Here is a 17500-nt window from a genome sequence, read left to right on the forward strand (position 1 = left end):
CTGGCAGAGGCAATTAATTATTGAGGGAGAGGCTCGTCTTAATTGGGCATAAGTGGAATTTTTCCTGGCTGTGTACAAGAGAGAAATGACAGACTGTACGCACGGAAAGTAAAGACCATCTGGTCCCGTAGGAGCGGAGAGGGAGCCAGACAAATGGAAGGAGAAACAAGAGAGAGGGATGGATGCCATCACTCTGTTTTCATTGCCGCTCAGGTTCACAACACACACCCATGCACACACACACCTGCTCGCACGCATAACACACACACAAATACTGTATACAGTTCATATATACTAGACATATACATTCATCCACAGACACGTAGACACACAAGCATACAGATATAGGGAGAGAGAGAGGGATAGAGATAGGGAGCAAGAGAGGGGGTGGGAGAGAGAGAGATAGAGCAAGAGTGGGGACGAGAGAGAGGGAGAGAGAGAGAGAGAGAGAGAGAGAGAGAGAGAGAGAGATAGAGAGAGAGGAGAGGAGAGAGAGAGAGAGAGAGAGAGAGAGAGAGAGAGAGAGAGAGAGAGAGAGAGAGAGAGATAGTGAGAAAGATACAAAGAGAGGAGAGAAAGAGAGAGAACGAGGGAGACCCAAACAGAGAGATCAACACAGAGGGAAACAAACAATGAGACAGAGAGAAAGACACACACACACACACACACACACACACACACACTCAAGGACAGAGACAGAAAATGGGATAGAGAGACACACAAACACACACACACAATGATGCAACTAAAGAGCAAAATCATGGCGGACATCCTCTCCCCTTCTGTCATGATGGTCACATGTTGTGTGCATGACAGCCTTGCTCAGCGGGGCTTGCTAACGGGCCAGTCATAGGTAAATGCCCACAGTACACAACTGCCTACACCCCCCCATCCTATAAACAAAACGGATTCATGAGGACTAATTATCCATCAGGGCCAACCTCTTACTCAGATTTGCACTTCTTAAAGTCATACAGACACGCACGTGTGCGTTTAAAGGATGATGAATGTCACATTCTATCTTGTTTAATTGTATAAAATATAACAAAATGGTTTCATCACATCTTAATCATAATCTGCCAGACATCACAACATATTTGCATGATTGTGCTGATATAGTTTTTCCACATCATTTATAATCAGGCACAATTTACCCAATGCAACTCTTTATAAAACAAACATGCTAACAGACACAGGGTTCAATATACAACATATTAAAGCCATATTGTAGGAGGAAAAAGGTTGTATTCCGGTACGTAATAAAGAAATAACCCACAGATTAAAGCTTCAGCTCATTATCATTTTCCCGATTTATTTTTTTATTTTTTGTTTACATCAAATTGAACAGACATACATTGGCACATGCAATGTGAATACTCTGTGGTGCTTTCATAACCAACCAAAGCCAATTGAACAAATACTGTATATCTATTTGTGTCTTCAAACATGAAAAATACTCTCAAATATTTACAAAAAATTGTATATACAGTGCCCATTGCTTTGACATAAAACCTTTTGGTTAATAGGACTAATTCAAAGGACCCAACCGGCGTAGCTTCGATGTAAAGACATTATGTTAGCATCCCACTGGTCATTAACAGAGTTTGTGTGCATCTCTGTATAGATAGCATTGTCTTCCTTTTTTTGTTCGATCATAACAGGCTCCCTTCACTGCTATAGTATTACTGTGTATTAAAAACTGTGGGGAAAACTCTCAGGCAGTCAAAAGTGGTTGAGGCGTAGGTAATCCATCATCACTGAAACATGTTTGGCTGGTGATGTTTACTAAATTACTGCAGCAACTCTCCTCTACGAGGGACTGAAACCAGCGCGTCCGATGCATAATGTTCAGCTCTCTACCGTCTTAATTTGCATTCCCTCGGCTAAAAAATATTCCATTGGATGTTCAAATTAAATCAAATTTAAAAAAAACTTCATGGAGCCACAGCCATAGACGGTACAAGAATATGTTTTTTTCCATATAATCTCAACAACAACGCCAGTGGGTAGAGTTTTGTTTAAGGCATGCTCAGAAATTCTCAATCCATACAGCTATGCATTTTACAATGCCGATATATCAATATTACACCGGAAAGGTCATTTAAAGTCTTTTTTTTTTTTTGGATAAAAATGAAAATGGCAGGGCTCACTATTGACGTTGTTTAATCATCGTTAAACCATCGTAAAGAAAGAAGCACAAGGAGAGAAAAAAGTCAATAATACAAAACATAAAATTGGATAATGGGAGGTCGCCATGGGAGGATATGGCTTTAATGACCATTAGACAGAAACGATGTGCGGATCCGATCCGTGCTTCCGGTCCGTTGTCCCTGTGTGTGTGGTCGACACTTACAACCACAGACCACGGAACAAACACCGGCATCAGGAGGCAGGGTCTCCCCTGGTCCCGAACACAGAGGGATGGGGGGGGGGGGGGTGGGGGGGCACACAGCTGTCAATATCCAAAACCAAAACAGTCTGGTTCTGCCGGTCAAACTTAATAACACAAACACAGCGGGCCTACGGCTGTGTGCCGACCGCTGTCCGGGCGGGCCCCCTCCCGGGTTAGGATGGGGATGGTATGCTCTCGGCGGTCCTACGCGGGCGTAGGGCCGCTAGTGCAGAGGGAGTGCCTCCTTCGTTCTTTCCTTAGTTCCTTTTCTTCCCCCCCTGCAGGGCCCTTCCCCGCAGCTGGCCAGTCCGCCGGCGGGCCGCCGCGGGTCAATGAGGAGGAACGCAGGCTGGGCTTCAGATCCTGAGGTTGTTGTAGCTCACATAGGTTTTCTTGGTGGCTTGACCTGAGGAGAGCGTAGGGATGAGAGAGAGAGAGAGAGAGAGAGAGAGAGAGAGAGAGAGAGAGAGAGAGAGAGAGAGAGAGAGAGAGAGAGAGAGAGAGAGAGAGAGAGAGAGAGAGAGAGAGGTTTAATGAGCGCAGTTCTGCAATCTACTTAAGCCCGGGTGCAGGGCATCAAAGCAGGCATCATCTGCTGGTTGTGTCAGTGTGCATACTGTATAAGGAGCTCACTGCCCCCAGCTGTGTGTGTGAGCAGCAACAACATTCTCCTGACTGGTTTATTACCTTCGCTTACCTCCCCCTCCTGCCGTCATACCCACACACACAAAACAAACAGATATAACATTACATGTCATCATAAATTGTCAAGCACGCACGCACGCATGCATGCGTAAGCACACAAATGATCCCACCCACGCACACACTCACATGTGCACACAAATAAACACACACCGACACAAACACATAAATACACACATACACCGGCACACTTGCGCATACATACACACAAACAAACAAACACACACACACACACACACACATACCTTTCCTCTCCTTGCCAAGCTTTGTCTTGCTATTTTTAGATGTAAACTGTAGTGATAACAACCCACAAACACCTCACGAGTAGGCATAAGTGGGAACAAATGCTATGGCACGCAATGTGATCCCAGCCTGGATCGCCATGGAAACGTAAGAAATCATGTGTCTGTGTGTGGGTGCGAGGACGGGTGCATCTGTGTGCGTATCTGTGTCCATTCCTCCCCTGTCTCGTAGGGAACCAGAAGGTCGCCTTTTCCTGCGTGCAGAAGCAGCACTGCTGTAAATTCTCCAGCTATTGCTTTAACGTTGCCATGGCGACGGACTCCCATGGGCTATGCAATTAAAGTTCTACCACTTCTTTACAGCCTCATTTTGTAGTCTGAGACCGACAGGAATTAAACGTAGAAGTACCTCGCGTTTTCTGTTCCAGTTAACAAAAAAATAATTTTCCTTCAAAACTGGAGGACGAAATATACCACATTTGGATCCAGCCTTTTGCAACATTTATTTATATTTATTGAGCACGATAACCATTTATTAAAGGAGTCCTTCCAGCAAACCAATTAAATCCTGGAAAAGTGGCGGAAGACATAGTCATAATTACTAGAGGGACATCAAAGCGTCCATTGACAGTATCTCTGCGACTCCAACGTTGAACCCTGCCTTGTCAGAAAGCCATAATCATCACCGTATTAGGCCACATCAACACTCCACCCAGCTCACTGAGGCTCTTCAAACCATAAATCATCGGGCTCTGTGGGGTACAGCGGGGGCCGGACGGACCCTGACAGAGAGAGACAGAGCCAGAGAGAAAGAGAGAGAGAAACAGAGAGAGACAGAGAGGGATATGGGAAGGATGCGAGAAGTAGGTGGAAAGAGAGAGGGTGAAAGAGAAAGAGGAGAAGAGAGAAGGAGGGGTAGAGGGGGGGGGGGGGGAGGGAGGGAGGGAGGTGTTTTCTGCTGTGACGTTCACAGGAGTGGACGGACAGTCTCCAGGGGACGACGGAGCTACTGTTCAGGTTTCGGGCCGGCCATGCACATAAATCCTCCATTAATAAATGTCACTTTCACTGTCTCTAAGATAGAAGGGCAATAGGAGCTGGGGAGGTGGGAGAGAGGGAGAGAGAGAGAGAGAGAGAGAGAGAGAGAGAGAGAGAGAGAGAGAGAGAGAGAGAGAGAGAGAGAGAGAGAGAGAGAGAGAGAGAGAGAGAGAGAGAGAGGGGGACATAGACAGAGAGGGAGTAAGCAAGGGAGTAAGAAAGAGAGAGGGAGAGAGAGGGAGAGGAAGACAGAGGAAGAGAGAGGGGGAGAGAGAGAGTGTTCGGGGACATGCTGGTGAGGTGAGAAGACGTTTGTGCGAGGGTGGAGGGGGACAGGAGGTGATGACGCGGCGCAACTCTTTTGGTGCGGTCACTCGAGTGAGCGAGGGGTGGGTGGGCGGGGGGGCGGGGGAGGCAGGGCCTTTAGGGCCATGCGTGCCCTGCCTCGGGACATGGGACGCGCTGCTGAGACAGCTGTTCAGGCTCGCCCTCTGTGAAGCGGCTGCCGGCTGAGTAATGTTTTGTGCGACCAGCGTTGGGGTGTGGAGGCGTGGGGTGGGGGGTAGGGAGGGGGAGTCGGGTCCCCAGACGAAGCATCCGACATCAGCTCCACTTTTAGTCTTTTTTTTTGTGCTGTGTGTGTGATTATGCAATCACGACAATGTGGAAATGTGTTTTGCATGGACAGACACACAGGCACACACACACGCACACAGACCGACAAACACAAGCACACACACACACTCATGCATACACACACATCTGCAGATATCCAAACACAAACACACACACACAAACCACACACACACACACACTGACAAACCCACACACTCACAAACACACACAAACAGACACGCACACACACACACACACACAAACACACACACACACACACACACACACTCACAAACACACACAAACACACACACACACACACAAACACACACGCATACACACAGACACACACACACACACACACGCATACACACAGACACACACACACACACATCCGCAGATATCCAGACACAAACACACACACACAAACACACACATACAATGAAGGGGTAATAAAAAAAGAATACACACACACAAACACAAACATACAAACACACACACACACACACACACACACACACACACACACACACACACACACACACACACACACACACACACACACACACACACACACACACACACACACACACACACACACACACCACACACACACACACACACAAAAAGGCCGGCTGTGACAGATGAGGGAGTGTGGTGTGTGGGGGAATGAAAGCCCGGCATCGACAGGTTATAATTCAGAGACACCGTAGACGGCCAAGCACCTGTTGCAGTGCCGATGGTGTCATGTGAGGTGGAGCAGAACAGGCTTTGTGGGATAGCGATTGAGGGATTTGCATGAGACGTCAATCTTCCCTGACAAGTTTATGAGCCCAGGGCTGCCATGGCAACAAGGGGGGCGAAAATCAGAGCGATGCTATTCCTGCTCCTTAAAAAAAAAACGTCTATCTCTCCTGGTTGCTCATCTCACACAGGCAGGAGCTAGGCTAGGCTAGGCTAGGCTAGGCTAAGCACCCGTGGTCTGTGTTAGCGAGGTGGTCTCCCACAACCTCGCAGTAATACCCCGTTATTATCTTTGCTAACAGGATCAGGCCTACAGTGGCTGAGTGACGGCAACACGCCGGCGTAGAGACCAGATTATCTCCTTCCCCTTCAGACACAATGGCTCGCCTGATGGGACACCTCCCTCTGGGTCTCTGCTATTGATCCGGGGTAAAGGTCCTCACCGCGTGTATCGACGAAGAGAAAAAACATAATCAAAGTTCCTGCTCCTCCTACCACAGCGCGGGACCGCCTGACGGGAAATACCACTCCCATAATCCTAATGCATGGAGAAGAAAATCTAATTCCACCAACGATTAGAAACAGAGCTCATACAATACTGCACAGAGTCATACAGAGGAATAAATATATGGATGAGGAGGGCCTCAGACGAGGAAGGGTTTCCAAGTGGCTCCACTGCTGGCCTTGAGGCATGTTAACTCTCCCGTTCCCACTGTAAGTACTCTCTGATCGCACGGTGACGTGATCACAAAATAATTAATGACAAAACGAACACTGCGGCTAAAGCGCTCTCGTGTATCATCTTGGCCCGGGCTGAATCAATAACTTTGTTAACAGCTACTATGTAATGGATAAAGAAGGATACAGGCCGCGTGTGTGTGCGTGAGTGTGTGTGAGTTTGTGAGTGTAATTGGTTCAGCTAGGACTACGTTAAGCGGTGGGAGACGTACTCATGGGGTCGGCGGGCTGGCTCTCACACAGCTCCGTCTTGGCCTCGCCGTTGGGCCGCTCGCTGGGCTTCGTGTTGAGGCGGGAGGACATGGTCGCCGCGGTGACCACCGCCTTGAAGCTGCGCTTCCTCTTCTGCACGTTGAGCTCCGGGTGCAGCAGGATCACGTACACCTTGGGCATGTAGAGCATGCCCAGCGCGACCGAGGCACTGAGGTTCATGGAGATGGTCAGCGTGGTGGTCTGGATGTACAGCTGGAGGGGGGAGCACACAGGGGAGGGGGAGAGAGGGGGGAGCGGTGAGAGGATTCACACACAGGATGGACACCACGCCCATGTTTGTGCCTGTATTGGAAGTGTGTGAGAGTTTGTAGAGAAACAGAATGCATCATGGGAGCTTTTTGTTGCCAATACTCCTGTCATGTCGAGAGGGCTCCAGAGAGTTCTAGTGCTTTGGAATCCTAAACAATCGTAAATATAGCGTCAAGTAGGCTGATTAAATAGTTGTTTTTCCGCGAGAAGCACTGTGGCAGGTTTCAAAACAGAAATTTCAGAAATTAACCATCGAAACAATGACCGAAAAACACTGCTACCACCATAATAACGCACCAATCTCCAATGCTTCCAAACTATGACGAGACATTGTGATATCCGAGCCCTATCGTGGTGTAGTTTGCTGCATTGCAGTGATGTGCGTACCTGTATTGTACTGAATTATATTTGATAGTATCTATATCTGTATTGTGTCCCAAATGATATGGCACTGCATTGTATCGGCATGGTAGTGAATGGTATCCGTATCTGTATTGTATTAAGGGATATGTCCCTTGCTAGATTTGCAACAAAGAACAGAGCCGACCAGACTGCAGCATTGCAACAGTAGATCTGGGTAAATATAACCATGTGTGAAGGCAAACCATTTATTGCAGCCAATTAAAGCACTCATATCACCACTGGGATGGGCCTTATGGCAGTCATAACCACTTAACAATATCCATGCAACCGGCCAAAAGAGATATTAGATCGTCACCAATCCTTTTGCCAACACAAAAGCCCAAACAATAGGCTATATCTGTGGACGTTTTCTTGTTGTTTCTTAAACCACATATCCAGCCACAGTTAGGAATGTCCCTAAAATCAGACAAATGCCAACAGGAGATAATTTAACCGTCTCCCAATTTGCTCTGGGCGTTCTGGGGAGTTGGAGCGGTTGTAGATGAGGGGGAGGGGAGGAGCAGAGCAGTCATGCACGGCAAGAAATAATCCAATAGCGTTTATTAAACTCTGACCTGGAGCTAAACTGGGCTTGGTCGGAGAGAGAGAGAGAGAGAGAGAGAGAGAGAGATGGTCATTCGTATTAATGATGCTAGCATCGCTGGAATCTTCTGAACCTCTTCGCATGGCCTCCTTTTTTTTATCCCATCGCTCGCGCTAGGTCAACTCTAGGTTGGACCGATACACCGGACGTGATACACTAAGGGCGGCTTGATATACCGCCCCTTGTCAGGGAGTCGTTTGTCTTTTGATATCGTCCCGTTACCTTGTGCTTAGTGTTACTGTGCGCATCAGCTGTTTGAGGTTTTGGGCACCGAGTGATTGCGGGGAGGGTACACTCTGTACCGACGACGTGGAGCTCCCCCACGCAGCTCGCGCCCACAAAGGGAAAGAGACGGGCTGAGGATTAGGAACAAGGCTCGCGGTATTCTTAAATACGGTCAAAAGCTTTGTGGCACAGTGGGGTGTTTCGAGTGTTGCCTCTGAGAGGTTTGCGCGCTGTGATAAGTGGTTTCAAAATCATTCACAAGACTGTCATTCATGAGAGCCACATTTTCATAAGTGCTTTTCTCCCCCAGCACACACACCCCGCCCCCACTCCTCCCCCTCCTGAATTTTCTTTTTTAATTTTTAATGGTCGAAATGTGAAAAATCATTTGGTTTTGGCATAATTGGCTCTTTTTTCGTGGAATCTTTGAAAGACAAGGTTCTTTTTTTTCCATCCATTTTAGTGTGTTTGTGCAGGAGGCTCTTGTTAGGGCTCAAGGGTCTCTGGAAGAGCCCAGCGGCTTGTGGTTACAGTATAAAGAGCACATCAAGTCTCTCCTCCAATGATCCATCCCACTTGAAAACACCAACTGCCACTTAACTGCTCTTTGCTCATCCAAAGTAACCATCGGCCACGAGCGCATGCAATCGCGAGCGTAGTAACCACTAAGACCATGAAATGCTCAGTGTGTTGGCCCCCGAAAGAAGGAAAATGTCACCATTAGCATATCGTTTTCGTTGGGTAATATCACCGCCAGTGGTATTCATTTCTGTTACAGAGCTATTTGTGTGCGTCATCCTCGCTTTGTTTTCTGATCTCCGTTGCTCTTTCAGATACTCAATTTAATATACGCACTACAGACAAGCCTGTAATGCTCTCTCTCTCTCTGCAATTCTGCATCGTTATCTCTCTCTGTCTGTCTCTGTGTATTTCCCTTTCTCTGAAGAGCAACATCAGAGGGTGAGATCTGATGCGCCATGCAGCATTAATATCTTTATGAATCTCATGGTGCTTGCTTGTACCTTGCAACAACTTTGCAATCGCCGCCTACAAATTAGAAGCATAGAAGCATTGGAAAGTTATTTTATGCAATTAATTGTGAGATAATTTGTTATTATTGGATGACATTGTGTTGTTTGAAACTGCCACAGTCATTTTCATTCCAGATGACACAAACGAGGGTTTTCCCCAGCCTAAGATACAGTATATTTACGTTGATTTTGAGCTCTCTTGATTCCTCTCATTATTGTGGAGTATCGCCAACAAACAATCCCATGATGCATCCTGATGTACAAGCCCTAGCTGCTCTCACTGAACATCTCTCTCTCTCTCGCTCTGTGTACGTCGGTGTAAAAAGAGGAGAATAGTGCCTGCTTCAGGTAGTGCCTTTACTTCAGGTCTGTGATTGGACAGGTGCCCCCCGCTGATCAGAGGTTCCAAAGCAGTGCATGCTCTGTCATTTCTAATCAGCGGTGAAGACTCCGCCCAGCGTCTGCGGCGATGGCTAGTTTGGTAATGGGGTAAGCTGTCTGGTAGTTTCTATGGCAACCCGACCACGGGTTTGGCTTGAGTGTTTTTGCGCGTAGCTTTGATCAGCGCTTCATGAGATTCTGACTGTGTGATGCCTCTATACGCGCCGCGGCGACAACGGGGACCCCATTGCGAGTGATTTATTGACGGTGTGCTGCTTAACTTAATGCAGGTGTACTGTAGGTTGAGCGAGAGGCACTAATTGAACAGACGTGAAAAAAACAACCTGCCACCAGAAAAGCAGCCATACACGTGAAATCCACACACAATGAGGAAGCACACTCGTTTTCAGGGTGCTTTGGTTTTTTCTAGGTAGGAGTTTGTCCCACATTCTCAGGCCTCTTCGTTTCAAGTTTGTTTTGGTTTGTCACGCAACATTTATTATTAATTGTTGTTTCTTTAACATAAATAAATCCATGATATAACAAGGGCTCGGCAACTCTTTTCTATTTATAGCTCCGGTCATGATTTATTAATGACCTCATCAACTCCTAAACGATCACTTGTGAATTTTGCATTTCATCGGCAGGACAAATGGCACTATCAAGGCCACAACACATGCCGGGCGTTCTTTATATACTAAACAGATAACACCCACTGGGAAAAAACAGTGCACGGGAGGACAATTTAAACAGCACTATAAGAGAGCTGTGAGTGTGGACGATAAGGGACGAAGGTAAGGGATGATTCGAATGCATGCCGCCTCTTTAGAGCCCGAGAGAGCAGGCTTATCGTCTACCTGAAGCGCTCTTGTTGTTTAGGGTGGCCTACTTTCTAGTGTACTGCTCATTGTCATGAATAACCATGGCTGGCCCATTGTCGCTCAGCCCCACGCAACACTGACAGAGCAGGGCCGTCTTGCGCCTAAATGGCGGGATAATGAGACAAAGGGGACAATAACCATTGACAATAATCACATTATTATAGCACTATAAAAGCAGAATATAGGTTCGTCTTATTCACTTGGGGACAGTTGAGGCTGCGGACCGCCCTGCGGACAATTTAATATACCTGTGATTGTGAATTCTTCTTTATGAGGTATTTTGGCGACATTCCCAGTTTATGCAATCTCCTGAACGTTGTATATATTTTTTCACATGGTAATGGCGGTCGTATTCAAAATATCTCCCATCTCAACAAAAATGTCATAACTAATTGAAATTCACCAGCAGCAGCTTGGAATACGATTGGTAAAAAATATATTTTTGGGCTAATTTAAATTTTAATGAGGAAATGTAATACATGACACGTAAGCCTTGAAAATACAACCTGGCAGGCTTGACTGCTACCGAGAAGTTCCTGTCGGAAGTAGTATCTGTATATGTAATTTATAGAGCTGTCAAGCGATTAAAATATTTAATCATGATTAATCACATTAATGTCATAGTTAACTCTAATTAATCGCAAATTATTTTTCTATGCTAAATATCCCTTGATTTTTTTTATAAAATAATTGCGTTAATCGCGCGATAAAAAATTTAACGCCGTTAAATTTGGTTTGCGTTAACGCCGTTAATAACGCGTTTAACTGACAGCTCTAGTAATTTAACAACAGCATAAGTGCTTTTAGACACAAACTGAAACTTTTTGTACTAATTTAAGTTATTTTCTCCTCTTTCTTCAATATTCTTCAAAATAACTCTTGCATCTACCTTCCACTCCTAACAACTTCCTGTCCCTTGGGTGGCCAGTGTTTCCATTCTTTTGTTGCCTTGCCTTGCCAACACTACTGTTTGTTTTATTCCGGTCATTTATATTAAGTACTTCAATTCTGTTCTCTGTCTAACACGCTGTACGGCAATTCTTTATAGAGTACTATAACCATAATTGTGCGTTATGCAATTTCTATGGTTGTGGTTTTATCAGCAATCATCTTTTTGGTTTCAATCCAGGTATGTTTCTTTATAGTGTACATCAGATGCATCATGGGATTTTGTTCATATTGAGAGGGCTCAAGAGAGTTGTAGTACTGTAAAATCCTTAATAGATGTTAATATACAGTAAGTAGGCTAATGAGAACTTTATTTGGCCTGGTCTCACATGAGAAGACATTGTTGCTGTTTTTAACTACCACACAGTTTCAAACACAAAAATGTCACACATAATGACAAATAATTTCAAGATTAATTAAAACCAACATAAAAACTAACAATGCTCCTATGCTACCAAAATGGGGGCGGCCATTTAGATGTACAAGCCTGATAAACAATGAATCATTTGAATTACAAGCTTGTTTAATCTCCCTGTGTGTTTGTGTTTGTATGTGTATGCGTGTGTACAGTATGTGTGTGCTTGTGTGTGGGGGCTGGTGGTGGGATTCATTCATCTTAGTGTGTTTTCAGGTTTCTTTGTTGTTGTTATTTCTTTGGTTCGACTCACAATGGTTCTCAAATAATAGAGCTCAGCCATAGGGGCAAGACCAAACAAGACAAATGTAAATAATGAAGGAACATAGACACACACCTATGAACACACACACGCAAACACACACACACATACACACGCACACACACACACAGACCCCCCCCCCACACACACACACAAACAAAACAAAAGATAGAGACAAACAAACACACACACACACACACACACACACACACACACACACACACACACACACACACAGACACAGACACAGACACACACACACACACACACACACACACACACACACACACACACACACACACACACACACACACACACACACACAGTATTTTATATTAATGTCCGGATAGATATTGGAGCGCAAAGGGAAACACTGTGCTGCATTTGTCTTTCTCCTTCACCCGGGAGAGCCTAGACGTCCACAGAACGCTTACAATCTCGCTTCTGGCCTCAAGTGAAATAAATTAACTCCTATACTGTGCTGCGAGGCATGCACGCAATCCCTACTATAGCATCCCATGTGACGCCTGCAGCTCTTTAGCTGCTACAAAGGCAGGGAGCAAGGTTACACGGCCCAGGCTCGCCCTCTGTACTGTACCACTGCAGCAGGTGAATGAGTGTGTGTCAGAGTGTGCGCGCGTGCGTGTTTTGTCTGCGCGCGTATGCATGCGTGACGTATGGGCGCGCGTGTGAAGGGAGTTAACAGCATAGAGGAGAAGATAAACACATTAGCAACTCGCTAGCTGCCGCGAGTAACATAATGAACTCCTAATCGCTGCTGAGGGTGTAATTCATCTATGAAATCAGCAGCAAATTGAGACGGGGAGAATCAGTTTGCGATCCATCTCATGCGCTAGCCTGGCAGGAAGGATATTGAACGGCGCGCCTCTCGAAAGGTTAGGAGTAACACTTTCCTGTCTGCGTCGATATTCTGTCAGCAGAAAGCCTACCAAAGCGTGGTCATGTCATGTGTATACCTTGGGCGGTGCGATGCGAGGAGGCAGCCGGGCATCGCACGCACAACGCCCATGAGCACAAAGGAACCACGGCAGGGCCAGCGTCGAGGATGACATGGGTGTGCCTGCGTACGTGCGTGCCAGCAAGCGTGTGTGCCGTGTTTGTGCGTGTGTGTGTGTGTATGTATGTGTGTGTTTGTGTGTGAGCGTATGTGTGTGTGTGTGTGTGTGTGTGTGTGTTTGTGTGTGTGTGTGTGTCTGTGCGTGTGTATATGAGTGTCTCGGAGAGGGTTGTCAGGCTGCCTCGCTCTCAATCACGTCCATCGTCTCAAGTGGATCCTCCTTGCTTGGATCCTGTCGCCAAGGGACTGAATTCCCCCCTCCCCCCTTTTACTCCACCCCATCTGAGTGCTTTTCCTCCTTCTCCTTTCTCCAACTCCTCCCAATCTTCCTCCTCCTGTGCCTTCCCCAGAATGAGACGTAATCATATCTCTGTTCATTGTGGTGCCGGAGCTAAGAGCTACGATAACATGCTGCCTTCATGCACCCGCAATCCAGAGTCAACCTCGGGTATCTTGCACGCATTGTGGTGCATCCAATTCAATCCTCCTCCCTGTTTGAATCCCCCCTTCCTTTTCCTTGGTCATTTCTGTAGTCCCCTTGACTTAATTATTTTGCAACGTGTTTCAGCCATGTGCATTTAAATTGAAAAGAATTCGAAAGTCGAAAGACGTCCTTGACTCAAACCTTTCTTTGTTTGCCTGCAGTGTCTAATGCATAATAATAATAATGATGTGTGCCTCCGCTACACGTCTAGTGTGCTTGAGGAAATCAAAGGGAAACAAAAAGGAGAGAGAAGAGGCAGACTAAATGAGAAAGAGGGGGTGAGGTGAGGGGGAGGGGGGGACAGGATAGAGGAGGGGGAGATGGAGATGAGGAAGAGAAAATGAGGAAAACAGGAGAGGGAGAAGAGAAGGGGGAACAGGAGAAAGTAGGAGAGGGAGAACAGGAGAGAGAAGGAACAGTAGAAGGAGAACAGGATAAGGAGAACAGGATAAGGAGAACAGGAGTAGGAGAACAGGAGAAGGAGAACAGGAGAGAAGAGACAAGAGAAGGGGAACAGGAGAGAAGGAACAGGAGGGAAGGCACAGGAGAGAGAGACAGAAAAGTAGAACAGGAGAGAGACCACATGAGAGAGACCACAGGAGAGAGACCACGGTAGGGTAACCCTTGAATCACCTTCTCGGCCGACTGCGCCGTGCCGAAGAAGATGGGGATGAAGGCGAGCCACACGATGCAGGTGGTGTACATGGTGAAGCCGATGGGCTTGGCCTCGTTGAAGTCCTCGGGCACGTCCCGGGTCTTGATGGCGTACACGGTGCAGGTGACCATCAGCAGGATGCTGTAGCCCAGCGAGCAGATGATCTGCAGGTCCGTGATGTCGCACTTGAGGATGCCGCGCGCCAGCAAGGGGTTGACCGTCTTCTGCTCGTCGTAGTCCACGATGGTGTTGGGCGGGTCCACGGCGAACCACACCAGCACGCCCAGCAGCTGCACGCAGATCAGGCTGGCGGTGATGGCGATCTGCGAGGTGGGGCTGATGAAGCGCGGCGCCGTCACCGTCTGCTTGCCCTGCTCAAAGATGCGGTAGATGCGGTTGGTCTTGGTGAGCAGCGCCGCGTAGCTGATGCACATGCCCAGGCCCAGGAAGATGCGGCGGAAGGCGCACACGCCCGCGTCGGGCTTGCCGATCATCAGGAAGGTGATGATGTAGCACAGGAAGATGCCCGTCAGCAGCACGTAGCTGAGCTCGCGGCCCGAGGCGCGCACGATGGGCGTGTCGTTGTGCCGCAGGAAGGTGGCCATGACGAAGATGGTGGCGATGATGCCCAGCATGGCCAGGAAGACGGGGATGACGGCCCAGGGGGAGCTCCACTCCAGCTTGACGATGGGGATGGGCTGGCAGGCGGTGCGGTTGGGGTTGGGCCGCATGTTGTAGGCGCACAGGCGGCACGAGGTCTCGTCGTACTGGTACTGGTAGCCGTCGCAGAGCTCACAGTGCCAGCAGCAGGGCATGCCCTTCACACGCTTCTTCCTCTCGCCCGTCTTGCAGGGCAGGCTGCACACCGAGACGGGCACCTCGTCCTCGGAGTCCCCGGGCCACTGGAGCTCCTCCACCTGGGGGTCATCGGCAGCGGGAGAGAGAGGGTCCACCCAGGGAGAGAGAGGGAGAGAGGGAGAGAGGGAGAGAGGGAGTGGGAGAGGGAGAGAGAGAGAGAGAGAGAGAGAGAGAGAGAGAGAGAGAGAGAGAGAGAGAGAGAGAGAGAGAGTGATAGAGAAAAAGAGAGGAGAGAGAGAGAGGGGTAGGGAGTTCTTTGTGATTAAACGGTTAAAGACGAGGATGAGGACACAACACTAAGTCAGCATGAATATTAAATAGATGTTAGTTCCTGATACAGCATGAATGAAGCATGCATTGCAAGTTACACATTTGTTAGGTATGTCATTGATATTTATCACCAGGTCTTTGCAATGCTGTTAATAACCTGAAAAAAATCGTTACATTGATTTAATAGAGGAAGAGTTATCAATAAGATTTTCATAAAGACATATTCTCTTTAAATCAGCGATTTAAATTCATGAAATAAGTCAAATAAAAAACAAAGACAAACGATTTGACATACGCTATACCATCTCAATAAATGATGAACTCTAGAGCATAAAATGCGGGTTACAGAGAGTAGAATATCATTTTATGTCTCATGATCAATTATTTAGGGTTCTACCGTGTATGAATTTCGATGCACTCTCAAAGTCCCTTATCATATATGATAAGGACACACTACAAGGGAGAAGCCATAGCCTGCATTATTGAAGAAACAACGCATGGAGCCTGGAATATAGTTGACACAAGTCAGTAATTGATATCGGTAATCTCGGAGCAGTCATTCATTTTTATGCACCCTGATTGATACTTCAAGAATTCCTTCATTCAATGAAACACTTGGTAGAAAATGAGAACATCTCTATAATTGAAGCAGCTGGTATATTGTTAAAACAAGAAACAACAGAACCCATATTTCTCTGAGTTGAAATACTCAAGTCACACAGGGACACCCACTTGTGTGTGTGTGTGTGTTTGGAGGGGGGGGGGCGGGGGGTGACACCTATATGACAAACGGTTTGTCCGAGGGCGTGGAGGTGCAATTTGTTATTCGGACAATGACTGGTGCTCTCTGGAAAGCCTCCTGATTACACACCATGTGTGTGGAAAGTAATGAGACCAACAGCGCTGTTACCATGGAGACCCAAAACTCAAGATCTGTCATGTGGCCACTGTCGTTTTTAATCCTGTTTTGTCAGTTGCTTACTCTGCATTTCATATATTTTATTTAATTAATTGGAAAGCTAACATTTGTGAACAAAGCAATAGTGACGTTTCTTTTTTTTTCAAGAGCAATTGTATAGCTTCCATATATCATCGTTATCAATTATGTCCGCCGTTCACCCCGTGTTAGCTGGGTTAAATCGTTTGAGAAAAATGTTTTCTTTGCTGAGATAGACACATTAATAATGTAATCCCCATGTAACATCGCAGGAAAAAATAACAGATTCCGTTAACATCTTGTTAATGGAATCTGTAATGTTTCGGTGACAAGATGTCCAAAGGCAGCTAGTTGTGTCCCCCTTCAGACGTATGACCTTCATACATATATTTGCATACCCTCAGCTGGAGCGAGTCCACCCATTGGCCGACCACCTTGTACTCGGGGTTAGTGTTGTTGGTCGTCTGGAACTGGAACAGGTCGTAGCGACCCGGGGCATCTCCGTTCTTGTTAAACATGACAAAAGTGCCCGCGCTGCCTGTAGAAGAAGCATTAATAATGCTGGTTAAAATGCACAACCATGCAACAATACTGTTGTGTTTCATGTAGAAGTAGCGTGATTATGTAGGCTAGTAAAGATGACACGATGCGTTGGGTCTCTGACCTAAATCCACTGTGCTTAATCAAAATGTGCAGCGGCGAGGGTTTGTAGCCGGGCGGAGCGAGTTATGGCCGACGAAGATAGCTCCCTTCCTCACCTGCTGCCTATGTATCAAGCTTACGCAAGAGGGCCCAGCGAGGAGCACAATGACGACGGGGCGCTAAGGCAAGCACAACATCATTAGATGCGTCTGTCTGGTGCAGTGAGAGACCTCAGCAGCTGTGCGTTCTCCACATCTGCGGCCCTAATGACATAAGATACCGATGTTCGCGATCGACGTGCAGATCAACGGGACAAAGGTTTGCACGTTCCAAAGAAAGGGCGCAAAGAAAGAAGAAGGGGGATGGAATTGGGTCACAGGGAGTCGCATCTGGCCATTGTTGTTCTGCAGCCAATCTTAAGCACTGCCAAGCAG

General features: G+C 47.0%; 1 protein-coding gene across 2 annotated transcripts in view; it reads right to left on the reverse strand.

Annotated features, from left to right (window-relative positions):
- Positions 1-2748: 2748 nt before the first annotated feature.
- The window catches only part of LOC130382063 (metabotropic glutamate receptor 7-like), a 51621-nt gene continuing 36869 nt past the window's right edge, over positions 2749-17500 (reverse strand). Inside the window, exons 7-10 of one of the 2 annotated variants that reach the window (XM_056589700.1) lie at positions 16823-16962; positions 14338-15276; positions 6684-6936; positions 2749-2798 (exon numbers count right to left, since the gene is read on the reverse strand). In XM_056589700.1, coding sequence (XP_056445675.1) covers positions 2749-2798; positions 6684-6936; positions 14338-15276; positions 16823-16962 — 1382 coding nt within the window. The remainder of the gene's footprint in view (positions 2799-6683; positions 6937-14337; positions 15277-16822; positions 16963-17500) is intronic. The other variant, XM_056589701.1, reaches the window with a different exon arrangement.

Source organism: Gadus chalcogrammus, chromosome 1, assembly GCF_026213295.1.
Source record: "Gadus chalcogrammus isolate NIFS_2021 chromosome 1, NIFS_Gcha_1.0, whole genome shotgun sequence".
Taxonomy (NCBI): domain Eukaryota; kingdom Metazoa; phylum Chordata; class Actinopteri; order Gadiformes; family Gadidae; genus Gadus; species Gadus chalcogrammus.